General features: G+C 43.8%; 1 protein-coding gene across 6 annotated transcripts in view; it reads left to right on the top strand.

The window, feature by feature from the left end:
- The window catches only part of SERPINB6 (serpin family B member 6), a 39,099-nt gene extending 24,724 nt beyond the window's left edge, over positions 1 to 14,375 (top strand). For all 6 annotated transcript variants that reach the window (XM_039246545.1, XM_039246541.1, XM_039246546.1 and 3 more), the window contains exons 2-7: positions 3,000 to 3,174; positions 4,985 to 5,131; positions 8,690 to 8,807; positions 10,055 to 10,197; positions 13,490 to 13,645; positions 13,832 to 14,375. In XM_039246545.1, coding sequence (XP_039102476.1) covers positions 3,010 to 3,174; positions 4,985 to 5,131; positions 8,690 to 8,807; positions 10,055 to 10,197; positions 13,490 to 13,645; positions 13,832 to 14,236 — 1,134 coding nt within the window. In that variant the 5' untranslated portion in view covers positions 3,000 to 3,009 and the 3' untranslated portion in view covers positions 14,237 to 14,375. The remainder of the gene's footprint in view (positions 1 to 2,999; positions 3,175 to 4,984; positions 5,132 to 8,689; positions 8,808 to 10,054; positions 10,198 to 13,489; positions 13,646 to 13,831) is intronic.
- The last annotated feature ends 344 nt before the right edge of the window (positions 14,376 to 14,719 follow it).

Genomic DNA, 14,719 nt, shown 5'->3' with positions numbered 1-14,719 from the left:
AGAGTGAACTCCTCTCTGGCTCTTCTTTCTGCATTCATGTTAACAGTAGTTGTTGAAGATGGAAGGGCACACAGATGATCTGGCACTCCTCTTCCTCATGCAGGGAGCAGAAATCCAGTAACACATTCAAAGTCCCAGAGCCGGGACTGAAAACCTCATCTCCCTCCTGACTTGTGCCTTTTCCTCTGAATATCCTGTTTGGTTTTCCCAGGGTCAATGTCTTTTAAAGCAAGAAGACTGAAGCTGCTTTTTGTTGAGAAACTACCGCTCTTTGAGCTTTCTCAATTCACTGAGGGCATGGGTAGCCAGTGTCTGTGGGTGCTGAGCCATCCTGGGGGCCAAGCCAGAGTGTTCCTGTCCCCAGGCAAGAGGAAGATTCGCGTAGTGGGGGACTCACAGACACCTGCCTGAGTCTTGACACTGGATTGCGTCAGGAACGCTTGGGGCTCTGCTTCTTGCCCCCTTGGTACCTCCTCGTACCTAATTCTTCATTCTTAAACCTATTTTTACAGTTGTTTGCTTCTCTTAAAATTGAGAAGCAAGCAGCACTTGATGTAAAATCCAGAAAAACAATATAGTTTTTGCATCAGTTTTATAGAATGACTACTTTTGTTTCTATTGATGTTTCCAAGACTCTGCAAAATCCCGAGGTTATTTTCTGTATCAGCAAAGAATCCGTTATATTCAGAAGAATTTTAGTAAGGTGTGAGTTCTGTTGTACTTCTGTTAGAAATTAGTAATTTGAGATACGTATGGAAAGTCTGAGCAAACTAGGAGTGCCTAGCGCCCCAGCTATTCTCTATAGTGAGTAAATCAAGAAGAGTTTGCAAACAAAATGTTTAAAACAAGGTCAGTAAATAAAATTGATCAGGTGTGTAAGTTACAGTATTAGTGGTTTCCTGGAGCTCTCGTAGCAGATTACCGCAAGCTCAGCGCATTGGTTCTCACGCTTCTGGAGGCGCCAAGATGGACAGGCTTCACTGAGCGACACCAGGATGTTGGCAGGGTCTTGCTCTCCCCAGAGGCTGTTGCGGGGAGTCTGTCACCACACCTTTTCCAGCTTCTAGAGCTGCAGTTCTTGCATTCCTTGCTTGTCCTCCCTTCCTCCAGTTTTTAAGCCAGTATGGTAGCATTTTGCTTCAGTCCCCACATTGCTTTCTTCTTCGCTCAAACCACCCTTTGCCTGCCTCTCAAGGATACAAGTGATTACAGGTAGGGACCACTTGAATAATCCTCAGTGATCTCCGCATATCAAGATCTTTGATTTAGGGGCACGTGGGTGGCTTAGTTGGTTAAGTGTCAGGCTCTTGATTTTGGCTCAGGTCATGATCTCATGGTTCCTGAGACTGAGCCCTGTGTCAGGCTCCATGCTAACAGTGTGGAACCTGCTTGGGATTCTCTCTCTTCCTTTCTCTCTGCCTCTACCCTGCTTGTGTTCTCTCTCTCTCTCTCTCTCTCAAAATAAATAAACAAGGAAAAAAGTTATAATCTCATCTATAAAGTCTCTTTTGCTATATAAGGGAACATTCTCATGTTCCAGGGATTAGGACGGGGATGTCTTTGCCATCCATATTCAGCTGACCACCACGGTTATAATCGTAAAGGCAACCTCAACATGCTCTTCATGTTAACTCAACATGCTCTTCACAGGGTCTTCCTGTTAGATACCTCCTTCCCTCTCCCTTCTACTCCATGAAGATCTCTTATCTCTCCCTTTCCTTGTTCTGTAGATTCCCACCCACAGCTCAAATGAGTCATTTCCTCAATCTAGGGAAATGTTAGTTTGGTAAACTTCTGTACATGGTATCAGAGAAGGCAGGGGCTGCTTTCCCTGGTATCTGCTTCCCGCCAGCCTGCTCTGCTGCATCTACAGCTAACTGATCGGACCCTTCACTGCCTGTCACCGTCACTCCTGACCTCTGTGTGCCACACTTCAGGCTCTTCCTGAAATAGAGACATCTAGAGGAGCACTGGAAAGACAGGTGCTGGCCCTGAGTTCCGCCTTAGCTTTTCAGTTCCTTAGCCTGGATACATCACTTCACTTCTGTGAACTTCCCCCATGGCAAAAATGGGGAGTCAATAATAGGTCTTTCTAAAGACCTACTGTGCTTTAACCTGCTTGAAGACTCTCACATCCAGCCCAACCCTGACTGCTCAGAAGTATTCCTCCTCTGGGCCCTACCTAGGCCACCAGTGTTGTGGCCACATGCCCTACATGCCCAATATGTACTGTTTGACACCTGGCCTTTGAGTCCTGTAACCAGAGGCAGCCATGGGCAGGCACCTGCTGCCCAGTGCTCTTGTCCAGAACAAAGGGCAAGAAGGCCTAGGCTGGTGGGCAGCAGGAGGTTTGGGTAACATGACCCTGGATTTAGGCTTTGACACAAGCACAGGTTTCATAGAAGGAGAATTGAAGGTCAAAAGTCCTTGTTTTTAAGGCATTTGTACCATTTTGCATGTGGTTTGTGATTTATCTCTTCAGGCTGCAGACTATCCTAAAATTGGGTTCCTCTCTGCCACATGATAAAAGCATTCAGCCATCTTTTTTGGGTGTAACCTTGTGATTAGACTTATCATTTTGAATGGTTTTTAAACTATAATACATATAAGGCCACACAACATGCCAAACGATACAGAAATAGAAGCCAATTCAGTCCTTTCTTGGTCCCACCCCCAGGATGTAACTCAGGTAAGCTGTCAAGTGTACGACCTTCCACGCTTTCTCTGTGCTCACAGATAAGTGTGCACATAGCAGTCCCCTTGCCTCCCCCAAGCCCCCAAAGCAGGATTATATTATTAATATCATTGTTTGGGGTTTTTTTTCATGTAACATTTGGAACACACAAAATAATTTTGAGGGCCCCAAAAAGAAATAGAGTGTTGTGTATGTACCCATTTGCCCACTGAACCAAAGTGGTGACTATTAATAACAGAGTGAAATACAGCCCAGCGTGTAAGCCTATACTTATGTGATACTGACTTAAAATATATTGTTTCAGGCTCGCCATCATGGATACTCTTTCAGAAGCAAATGGCACCTTTGCCTTAAGTCTGCTGAAAAAGCTGGGTGAAGACAACTCAAAAAATGTGTTTTTCTCGCCCATGAGCATCTCTTCTGCCCTGTCCATGGTCTTCATGGGCGCCAAGGGAAACACTGCCACCCAGATGGCCCAGGTATGCACCTAAAGCCTTTTCTGGGCGACTGTAAATGCTGTTAATTTGTCAGTTGGGCTAGTCCTCCATTTTCATCCCTGGATTTGCTCTTGACATCCCTCTGCTAGTGTCACAGGATGGGGACAGAGAGTTAGTCCTGTACGAGTGAGCACTCTGGAGTGGGTGTCTCGGATCTGTTAGGGAGGAAGTGGTATGCTCCATTTAGAAGAATGAGTGATTTTACTATGCCCTGATGACCGATTATACCTGAGTTTGAGTTTGTGAGTAGAGGTAAAGTCACAAGGTCCAAGTTGAGTTTGGTGATATTTTTTGGATCTTGTCACTTGCTTTTCAATTATTAGAAATTTTTCTTTTAGTTCTCTCATTTAAGTGTAAAACAGTTGTGGGGTTTCTATGTGTCAATTTATAATTGACATAAATGATATAAATGATAACATGCACAAACATGTTTGAGGCAGAACTCTCTGTGTTGGCCTGGGATGAGAGTGTGGCTGACAATGTCCTTAGACTACTCAGAAGTCCCGTTGTCTAGCTGAGAGGGTCTGTGAGGCACTTAACCTGCCTTCATCTTTGTCGGGTTTTAATAAAGTGGACTTTGATCCTGGCTTGAAGCCTTGGGCTTGATCTTTGTTCTGAGGCCACTTCTCACGTTTAGAATCATTTGCCAGCTGGAGAGGCTGAGAATCAGAAACCTTTTAATTTTCTACTCACCAAGTCCTAGGTTGGAAAAATTTCCTTTAAATTCTGCTTGAAAATGGAACAGTTCCTTCTTCATCTCATCTTTCCCTTCCTGTACTTCATCTGAGGCAGCTACAAGCCCTACTCTTTCTGGACATCTACTTAGCCAGAGGGAAACGCCCACCCTTCCCCGTCACTGCAGGTTGCAGTCTCTCCTTTCTTCTGCTGGGACATGCCAGGAGCCCCTTTTCTCCAGCCACTGCTAGAGATTTTTTCACTGGCCTTCTGGCCTCTGCTTGCCATCTCCTTGCTCTCCTTCTTCCCAGCCTTTGCCTGCTGCCTGGGCCCCAAGTCACTGCCATGTTTTGGATGTTGTTGGGAAAGAAGTCTGTGTCTGGATTGCTACATGAACTTCTATGACTACCAGACAAACCATCCCAGACTTGGTAGCTGGAAATAACAAAGGCTGATGACTTCTCAGATTCTGTGGTCTGACTCACATGGCATCAGCTGGGATGACTCATGATCCAGGAAAGCCTCTGTCACGTGTCTGGGACCTCCATTCTCCTATGGGTAGTTTCCCCCCATGTAGTGTCAGCTCTCTAGGACTTTCCATGGGGCCTCTAGAGGGATAGCCTGGGCTTCCTCACATCATGGTGGTTGGGGTACAAGAGAGTGAATATGGAGCTACGAGGCTTTGTAAGGCCCAGGCCTGGAATAGTGTCCCTTCTCCTGCATTCTGGTGGCCAGACCCACTCACAGCACCAGCCAGACCCAAGGATGGAGGGGAGAGGCCAGACCTTTCAGTATCAGGAGCGGCCTGTGTTTGCAGAGATGGGAGGACTGGTTGGCAGCTTTATTTGCAGACAGACTATGGAGCACATAGAACACAGTTTGCAAAGGGGCACTGCCACTCACACCAGGGCTGGCAGTGCTCTGACTCCCTGCGGAAAGTGCTGGAGAAGGGCAGACTGGGTGGCTTTCGAGATACTTTTTGTCTTCAACTGGATGTATCTTCTTTTAAGCTCTAGTTAGGATCTGTACAGCTCAAAGGCAGAGTTTGGTGTTGTATCCATTTCCTGCAATCAAGGCACATTGAAGTTGTGCATTTGTATTCTGTTTTTGATTCCAGGCACTTTCTTTAAGTAAGAGCAGCGGAGGAGGTGACGTTCACCAAGGGTTCCAGTCTCTTCTTACGGAAATCAACAGGACTGACACGCGGTACTTGCTTAGAACTGCCAACAGGCTCTTTGGAGAGAAGTCTTATGATTTCCTCTCAGTAAGTCATACTTGCTGTTTTTGACTAAGAAAGTGAAGACACCGAGGCCGTGGGAAGGAGAAGTCACACAGCGGGTTATGAATTCATACACTTGCGCATGAACTCAGGTCTTCAAGTACTAACTTCATGCATTCCCTTAAACCCTGTTTCATTTTAATCTTCTATAAAATGAGCCTCATAATGAATAATGTCCAGATTTTTGTGAGGCTAATGAGACAGTTATAAAAGAACTAACATGGAGCAAACACAATTCAAAGTGAATTGACTGAAACAAAGAAGTGATCAAAATGAGTATTTCTAATCATTGTTTTCAACATATCAATAATTTTTTATGCATTGTGATACTTGTTCAACCTTTTACACATGTAAATATTTCTATACTTTTTTTCCAGTGCAGAATTTTTGTAAAGTTATTTGTCTAATTATACTGGTTTTGTTTATTTATAGTGCTTTAATGCTTTTTTTTTCATTTTTTAAAAACTACCCAAGTAGTATGTGAGTATGTGAGTATATGAGTACATGCATGTTGCTTGATGACTGTATTCTTGTTACATAAAAATGCAAATAAAGCAGTCAAAGTCAGAGTCCTCACAGCTGCTTCCACACCTCATCATTCCCCTCCCCAGCATAGAGCTTTTATAGATGCGATGTGTATCCTCCAGACATATACAAATCTGTTGTGTGGGTTTTTTTCTCTACCTCACGTCACTATACCAAGATATTATTTTGTAACTTGTTTCTTTTTGCCCAACACTGTGTCTTAAATTCTTTGCATATATGAGGATCTTTCTCACTCTGTTTAACTGGTATCTGCTATTCTTAAGAATGGATGTACTAAAGCATACTTAGTATGCCATTCCCACACTGATGGGCATTCAGTGAAAGTTAGTGTATAATGACTCCCGTGCCCTATGTTCATGTGTTACTCCAAGATGGATTTGTATCAGGGAGGAAGGGAGTGAAGCTTTGAAGCTATAGCAAATACTGAAATTGTCCAGAGTACTGTGGCCAATTTACGTTCTCTTTAGGGGTACCAGCAGAGTGCTCATTTCCACTTTTCATCATCAATACTGCATGTTGTTAACCTCTTAAATTTTTATTATTAAGAGATTGAACAACTTTCCTTATGTTTATTGAACATTTGTATCTTTTCTGCAAATTTTCTTTACACACTTTTTATTGGGTTGCCTTTTTCTTACTGGTTTATTCTTTTTGTATGTTTGGGATATCAATCTTATTCTATCAGATGATTTTTTTCAATTTTTAAACTTGTTGCAGACTCACTGTTTTAAAATATTTAGAATAAAGTAAATGTAGTCAAGCATGAGGTCAAATAATGGTAAGATTTGTTCACTGCGGTGTGATTTATTTTTTTACAACCTGTTTTACTATTTTTATCAGTCTACTTCCTCGGCCATTGCCCCATCTCTTTATATGCCTTTGGCATAAAGAAGAACAAAACTTCTAATAAACACAAAAATTGGGTGATTTTCTTTAATTTACTTTCTTTTCTGATGGGTATCTTTAAGAAATCATTGGTGTTTCAAATCTTATTTTGATATTGAAATATAAGATAAAGGGTTTAGAAGCGCTTCTCAATTATTTCTTATCAATTTAGTGTTCCAAGAATCCAGTACCAATCACAACGAATAATTAGATGTTCCCTCAGTCTGATTAGTCATTGCTTATAAAATAGTAATTTAAATAGCAAACAGTTATTTTCAAGTGTGTTTATTTATTTTTTTTTAATTTTTTTTTTAATGTTTTATTTATTTCTAGGAGAGAGAGAGAGAGACAGCGTGAGCAGGGGAGGGTCAGAGAGAGAGGGATTCACAGACTGAAACAGGCTCCAGGCTCTGAGCTGGCAGTCAGCACAGAGCCTGACGCGGGGCTCGAACCCACGAACCGCGAGATCATGACCTAAGTGAAAGTCGGACGCTTAACCGACTAAGCCACCCAGGCGCCCCAAGTGTGTTTAAAAGTTATAGAAATCAAAACAAAACAGATGAACATAGGGGAAGGGAAGGAAAAATAAGATACAAACAGAGAGGGAGACAAACCATAAAAGACTCTTACATACAGAGAACAAACCGAGGGTTGTAGAGGAGTCGGGGGGCGGGGTGTGGCATAAAGAGATGAAGGGCATCGAAGAGGGCACTTGTTGTAAGGAGCTCTGGGTGTTATATGTAAGTGATGAATCACTAAGTTCTATTCCTGAAATCATGACTACACTGTATGTTAACTAACTTGGATTAAAAAAAAAAGTTGTAGAAATCACCCAAGGGTGGGATGGGTTATCAACACATAAGTGCCCAGTTTGCTTCCAGACTGTTTTCTTAGGTTGAGAGACTGAAAACATTTTCAAAGGCATTGAGTGACAGCAGAGCAGCAAAGTTGGTGGAGCACAAAGTATCTGAGGACTAAGTAAAATGATACAGTAGATCACCTAGTGCAGTGTCTGTGACATGCTGAGATTTCATAAAACAGCACTAATGATAAGAATTCACCTAGTACTTGAATGGATTCCTAATCCTCATTTACAGGGAAATACAAGGAGGCTTAGAGAAACAAAATGACTTTTTTAAAGCCATGCAGCTAATAAGTTGCAGGACTTGTGTTTGTAGCTGCATTACTGTGCCACATGACCTCTCTGACGCCGTATCAAAGGAGCAATGTGAAATCCTGTAATAGAAAAAGTCTTGAAAATACATAGCCATAAACTGGTCAAAAGAAGGATTGGGAAACCATTCCATAGCATGCTGTCCACAAATTAGTTATTTGACTCCATTTACTTTCTATCAGATTTTCTGCTTTTATATGGCATAATGTAAGTGTTCATTAATGTCATCATCCTTTAATAGACTATATTAACATGATACAGTTTAAACTTTTTTTTTGAAAGCTGCTCATGATCTAAATCTAAGCCATCCAAAACGGTAGCCACTAGACACATGTAGCTATTTAAATTTCAGTGTAAATAATTAAAATTATAGTTCACTATTCAGTGGCACTGGCCATGTTCCAAGCATCAATAGCAGCACGTGGCATTGTTTTGGGCAGTGCAGATTTAGAACATTGCCATCATCACAGAACGGCGGGAGGGGCGGGGGAGGGTAGTGTAGACTCATACACTTTGCACTGTTGTATGGAACAGCAGGCCCTGTTTCCAGTCCATTGTTCTGAAATGTAGAGGCAGCTGTGGCTTCTGCTGTGGCAGGACTCACAGAGCAAACGCAGCAGCTTGTCAGGAATGACATTCTGTAGTAGCCGCATCTCTGTGTCTTTGTACTTACCTCACTGATGCGCACTTAATTCCTCAAAGACTCTGGTGGTTCATGATATTTGATATTCAGACAACTGTTTTACTAGGTTCAGAAGCTACGTTTAAACGTAGCTGAAAAGTGAGAAATTGGATTTTCAGTTAATTCCTGATATTTATTTGTACCTTATGTATGTAAGTCAAAATTGCCTACATTTTCATTTGGTGCAGTGAAGAAGTAAGCTGTAAGTGTTGATTATTTCTGCAGCCATGTGATGATGTTGCTCTGTGTCTCCTAGTCATTCAAAGACTCCTGCCATAAATTCTACCAGGCAGAGATGGAAGAGGTTGACTTTATCAATGCTACAGAAGAGTCCAGAGAACACATCAACACCTGGGTAGCTGATAAGACGGAAGGTGAAAATACAGCATTGCTCTATCTTAACAGTATCTTAATCGGTCTCATTGTCAATTCTTTCACAAGACCATCAAAATGTAAAGAGGAATGATGTTTTTCTCTAAATAACTGCAGGCTTTTAAAATCTGCTTCTGAAATACTGTCAATGTGTCTTATTTTCTCTAGTTCTTCCCTGTTCTCATCAATGTCTCTGTGATGTCTCTCAGTATTCAGTACAGCTGTTCCAGAACGATCCACTTTGTTGCCATTGCTGTTGTTAATGTTAATATACAGTCTTTCTTTTCACAAATACTGTAAAGAAAAGATCCAGATACAGTTCTCATTCTGTACAGATTACTGTGTGTTATTTCAGGACACTTGGTTAAGCCCTTAGGCACCTGTGGCTCTTAGACTCTTGTGTGTACTCCTAGCCTCTCACCTTTCTGACCGTCCCTTTCTTCAAGGGACGAAGCATTCCCTTCTGTCTGACTTGTGAATTCATCCTGTGTTTTGTCCGAGGGATGGAATTTTTCTTGCCAGGGCTTTTAAAGTTTTTGTTGCTGCTGTTGTTATAAAGACCAGAATCCCCTTATGTGGTTATATTTGGGAGATGATGAACTCTTTATCTGTGAACCTCACAAGGGGATTGTCCAGTCTAGATATTATCCCTGATGAATGCATCAGGAAACTCTTTTTTTAAAATTTAAATTTCAGTTAACATACAGTGTAATATTAGTTTCAGGTGTACAGTATACTGATTCAACACTTCTGAGCACTCCTCAGTGCTCATCAAGATAAGTGTCCTTTTAGGAGTGCTGGGGTGGCTCAGTCAGTTGAGCGTCCGACTTCAGCTCAGGTCATGATCTCACGGTCCGTGGGTTCGAGCCCCACTTTGGGCTCTGTACTGACAGCTCAGAGCCTGGAGCCTGTTTCAGACTCTGTGACTCCCTCTCTCTCTGACCCTCCCCTGCTCACGCTGTCTCTCTCTCTCTCAGAAATAAATAAAACATTAAAAAAAAAAAAAAGATAAGTGTCCTTTTAATCCCCTTTACCTGTTTCAGCCACTCCCCTGCCCATGTGCCCCCTGGTAACCATCAGTTTGTTCTCTATAGCTAAGAGTCTGTTTTTTAGGTTTATCTTTCCCGGTCTTTATTCCCCCTTTGTTCCTTTCTTTTGTTTCTTAGATTCCACATATAGTGAGATCACATGGTGTTTGTCTTTCTCTGACCATCGGTAAATTCACTGATTCTTTAATTCTTCTTTTCAGGTAAAATTACACAGTTGTTATCTTCAGGTTCAGTCGACCCAATGACGAGTCTGATTCTCGTGAATGCCATCTATTTCAAAGGAAACTGGGATAGTCAGTTTAACAAAAGGCAGACCATGGAAAGACCCTTTAAAGTCAGCAAGGTAAATATTTCATATTAACAAAGGAGATTCTTGGAAACAGTCCGTGTGTTCACACTGGTTTTTAAAACATGCAAGAAAGCTCACCTCAAGTAGCTTGTGCCGCACGTGGCCTTAGGCAGCCCAGCATAAGGACCCCCCAGAACACCTTCCCTTACTGCTTTGCTGTCTCATCAAGGGTAGCTCCGTACTCAGAGGATTCTGGTCCCATTGCCCGTGTCACCTGCCATACTGTTGCTAGGTGTTCTTTCTACAGTCACAAATCTGTTGTCAGTTGTCAGGCTTACGGTGCTTTCTGGCTTTCCAGAACTTCTGAGATAAAGTTTGGACTCCACAATATGGTATGTAAGGCTCTTTGCAGACCGGATCCTACCCCTTTATTCCCATTTCTCTATGTTTATTCCCATCAGTACCTGTATACTCCTTCCTTTCCAGAAGCATCTGGAAACCTTCCCTAAGAGTCCTCCTCTCCTGTGGGGATTTCTTTCTCCTCCTCTCAGTGGCCACAGTGCCCCCCTGCCTACCTCTCGGGGCTAGCATTGCAGAGGTTGGATACCCAGTTAGATCTTCTAAGCAGACATGAACCTGAACTTTCAGTTTCTCAAGAAATGTATTTTCCTTTGAGCTTTATTCTTTAAAAATTTTTTTACATTTATTTATTTTTGAGACACAGAGAGACAGAGTGCAAGCAGGGAAAGGACAGAGAGAGAAGGAGACACAGAATCCAAAGCAGCCTCCAGGCTCTGAGCAAGCTGTCAGCACAAGCCGGACTTGAGGCTCAAACCCACGAACCATGAGATCATGACCTGAGCCGAAGTCGGATGCTCAACTGGCTGAGCCACCTAGGCACCCTTATTTTTTATTTTTTAATTTTTTTAATGTTTATTTTTCAAGGAGGGAGACAGAATGCAAGTGGGGTAGGGGCAGAGAGACAGGGAGAAAGAATCTGAAGCAGGCTCCAGGCTCCAGGCTCTGAGCTGTCAGTGCAGAGCCTGATGTGGGGCTCAAACACACGAGCTGTGACATCATGACCTGAGCTGAAGTCGGACACTTAACTGACTGAGCCACCCACCTGCCCTGCTTTGAGTTTTATTCTGAAACCAGCTGCCCTATTTTCACCTGGGTACATTATTTCTCTCCTTGAAATTAATCTTTAACAAGATGTATATTAGGACTTGATTCGTGGAAAGTTCATGTCCCCTAGCAGAGGCCTACAGGTGGGCATGGAGTGTGGCTGCCAGGGTACTGGGGTGGCAGGTGCTCCCAGGGAACCAGTTCTCTGTCTTCCTGCTCTGCCATGCTTAGCACGTGGCCCACTTTCAAAGTCACAGTCATGGTATCCACCATCCAGGCCGGAGGAAAGGAAAGGACACAAGGCAGAGCAAAAGTCTCCTTCAGGGTTCTGATATTCAGAAAGTGAAACCTGTCTTCTGTAACTCATGGGCCAGAATTAGGTTCTCTCTCCTGTGTGGCTTCTGCTATAGCTGTGGGGGAGGTGAAGTCTTCTAGAAGTCTTGCTTCCTCATCTCCCCAGTAGAGAAAGAGGAGTGTCGTAGGTGTTGAATGCACAGGCCTATGGGGATAGGGGGTTGTTGTGCCTGAAAGTGAACAGATTTTGAGTTTATCTGGATTTTTAAAATTCCTTTATTTCTAAATAAGATGAAACTTAATCTACACTATTGTATATTTAATGAATCATTCTCTTACTGAGATTGGATCCTTTTATCTTCTAAGACTAGGGGCTTTGAGCCCTGGATGGGTACAAGGAGAAATTGTCTCAGGCAGGGCTCAGCAAACTGCAGCCTGAGGTCAAAGCCAGCCCACCACTGTTTGTTTGTTTTTAAATAAAGTTTTAATGGAACACAAGCATGTCTATTTGTTTAAATATTTTAAGCTACAACTGTAGAGTTGAGTAGTTGGGACAGAAATTGGGTGGTCCATAAAGGCTAAAAATATTTACTGTCTGGCCTGTGATAGAACAAGTGTGCTGACAACCGGCCGAGGAGGTTAATGAGGAACGAGAGGGCAGGCGTGGCTCAGGCCAGTTTAGGCGAGCCTTTGCAAGGCACCGATGGAAGGCTGTAACAGAAGTTTCTTCCATTTAATGCAGAGTAATGTGCTGCCCCAGAGAACTGGGAACCGCAGCATGGGGCCAGACAGATGCAGAGCAGCTATAGGTCTTACACTGCACGTGAGTCAGGAGTGGAGGAGGGCTGTTGGCTGGGATGTGGTCGCTGTCCTTGGGCCTTTCTTACTGCCTGGCTGGGGATGTACTGGTGACAAATGCATTTTTCTCCTAGTAAGATGTGTTCATTTTGCCTGGTCCTTTCAGTTTTCCTGTCCTTTAATTGTTTATCCATTTATTCAGCAGATGTTGGTTTGGGACCAGGCATCATGCCAGGTACTATCACAGTGTACAAAACCAGCGACACATCCCTCCCATGAAGCTTGTCTTCCTGGGGATGAGACAGTGAGCATAAATAAGAAAAGAGCGTATGAGTTAGTGGCAGTGATCCAGAGACAGACACAGTGGAGGGGCACAGGTTGTTGGTGGGGGTACGGTTTCAGGTGGGCTCTCCTGGGATGGCACTTACTGGGATTGCCCATGGAACCATCAAGGGGCAAAGGGAGGTGGGAGCACAGGGCATACGAGATAAGCTCTTGTCAGCCTTCCAGGTCTTATTAAAGACTTGGGATTTTTTTACTCCTTGGGAGTAGAGGGGGAGCTGCAGAAAGGTGTTCAACCACAGAGTGATTTGATCTCATTTATGTTAATATTTTAAAAGCAGAGCCAATCCGATTTGCTGAGTCCATTGTGGGGTGAAAGACAGGAGTTTTTGATGATGGGATGAGTGGCATTGCTGTCACCTGAGCTGGAGAACATTGTAGATGGAGCAGACCTGGAAGGGAATATGAGGAGCCCTGTATGACACGTGACATTGGAGCCTTCTTTAATGTACAAACACAAGTGCCAAGTCAGCAGTAAGATGTTTGGGAGTGTAATATATCTGGAGTTCGCAGGAGAAGTCCCAGCTAGAAATCTAAATTGGAGAATTCTGTTTAAAGTCACAAGATTGAGGTCACTGGGAGACACACAGTCTAAGGACTGAGCCCTGAGTACCCCAGGGTTTGGAGGATGAGGGAATGAAGATGGGCTGGCAGAAGAGGGGGCTGAGGTGGTATTCTGAAAACCACGGAAGTGTTTGTAGAACCCAGGCTGGCCAGTTCTGTCGATTTGTCTGATGTGTCCACTGGGTCTTACTTCAACTTAACATTCATCTGTTTCCTTTTTTAGAATGAGGAGAAACCTGTGCAAATGATGTTTAAAAAATCCACCTTTAAAATGACCTATATCGGAGAAATATTCACCCAGATTCTGGTGCTTCCCTATGTGGGCAAAGAGCTGAATATGATCATCATGCTTCCAGATGAAAACACTGATTTGAAAACGGTAACAAATGCTGAGTGATCATCACTCTGTGATGGCAGGGGGATGGTGTGAACAGTTTCTGAAGCTAGCATCACTTCCTGTTACTACCGTCTTGCCCCGCAGAGCCCAGAGCATTCACATCCCAGCAGACAGATCTGTTGGGCAGCACTGGTCTGGATCTAAAAATCTTCAACTCTCTCCTTCTAGGTGGAGAAAGAAATCACTTATGAGAAATTCACAGAATGGACGAGGCCAGACATGTTGGATGAAGAAGAGGTGGAAGTGTTCCTCCCTAGATTCAAACTGGAGGAGAATTACGATATGGGGAACATCCTTTGTGCTCTGGGCATGACCGACGCCTTCGATCAGGGGAAGGCAGACTTTTCTGGAATGTCGTCCAGGAAAGACCTCTATCTGTCCAAAGTGGTGCACAAGTCTTTTGTGGAAGTCAATGAGGAAGGCACGGAGGCCGCGGCCGCCACTGCGGCCATCATGATGTTGCGATGTGCGAGAATCATGCCCAGGTTCTGCGCCGACCACCCCTTCCTTTTCTTCATCCAGCACAGCAAAACCAACAGTATCCTGTTCTGTGGCCGATTCTCCTCCCCGTAAGGAGATGGTGGGCGCTGTACACGGTCCTTCTCCTCCCTCCTACTGACCTACTTTTTCTCTGACACTTCACAATGTGCCTACAATGCAAAGTGACCTTTGGTGACAATCCAAAAATAAAAGGCCCAGTTTTGAAATCCCATGTTCTAGACTCCTGTATGTCCATGTGTTCACATGTCTGATGTTCCTTAGGATCTGAAACTGCCATTCAGGAAGGTCTGTGCTCATGTCGGCCGGGCCAGCACGGGCTGCTTAGCAAATCCCCCTGCTCTGAGAGGTCCCATCCATGCTCACAGCCGCGAGGCCCTCAGGTCTTCACTTAGGGGCAGAGTGTAGCTCTTCTCCAGGCACAAGAGGGTACCTGGTGCTCTCTCTCCTCTACTCAGTGGCACTGTCAGTGAGGGGACAGGGTGATGCAGCCTGTGAGGAGTGGCAGGCCATGGAGACCCCCCTGGCAAGCTCTATCCCAAACTTGTTGCAAGCACC

This window comes from Hyaena hyaena, unplaced genomic scaffold (assembly GCF_003009895.1).
Source record: "Hyaena hyaena isolate Hyena2069 unplaced genomic scaffold, ASM300989v1 scaffold_282, whole genome shotgun sequence".
Lineage (NCBI taxonomy): Eukaryota > Metazoa > Chordata > Mammalia > Carnivora > Hyaenidae > Hyaena > Hyaena hyaena.
The sequence above is the reverse complement of the archived record's forward strand: the minus strand, read 5'-3'. Positions and strand labels throughout refer to the sequence as shown.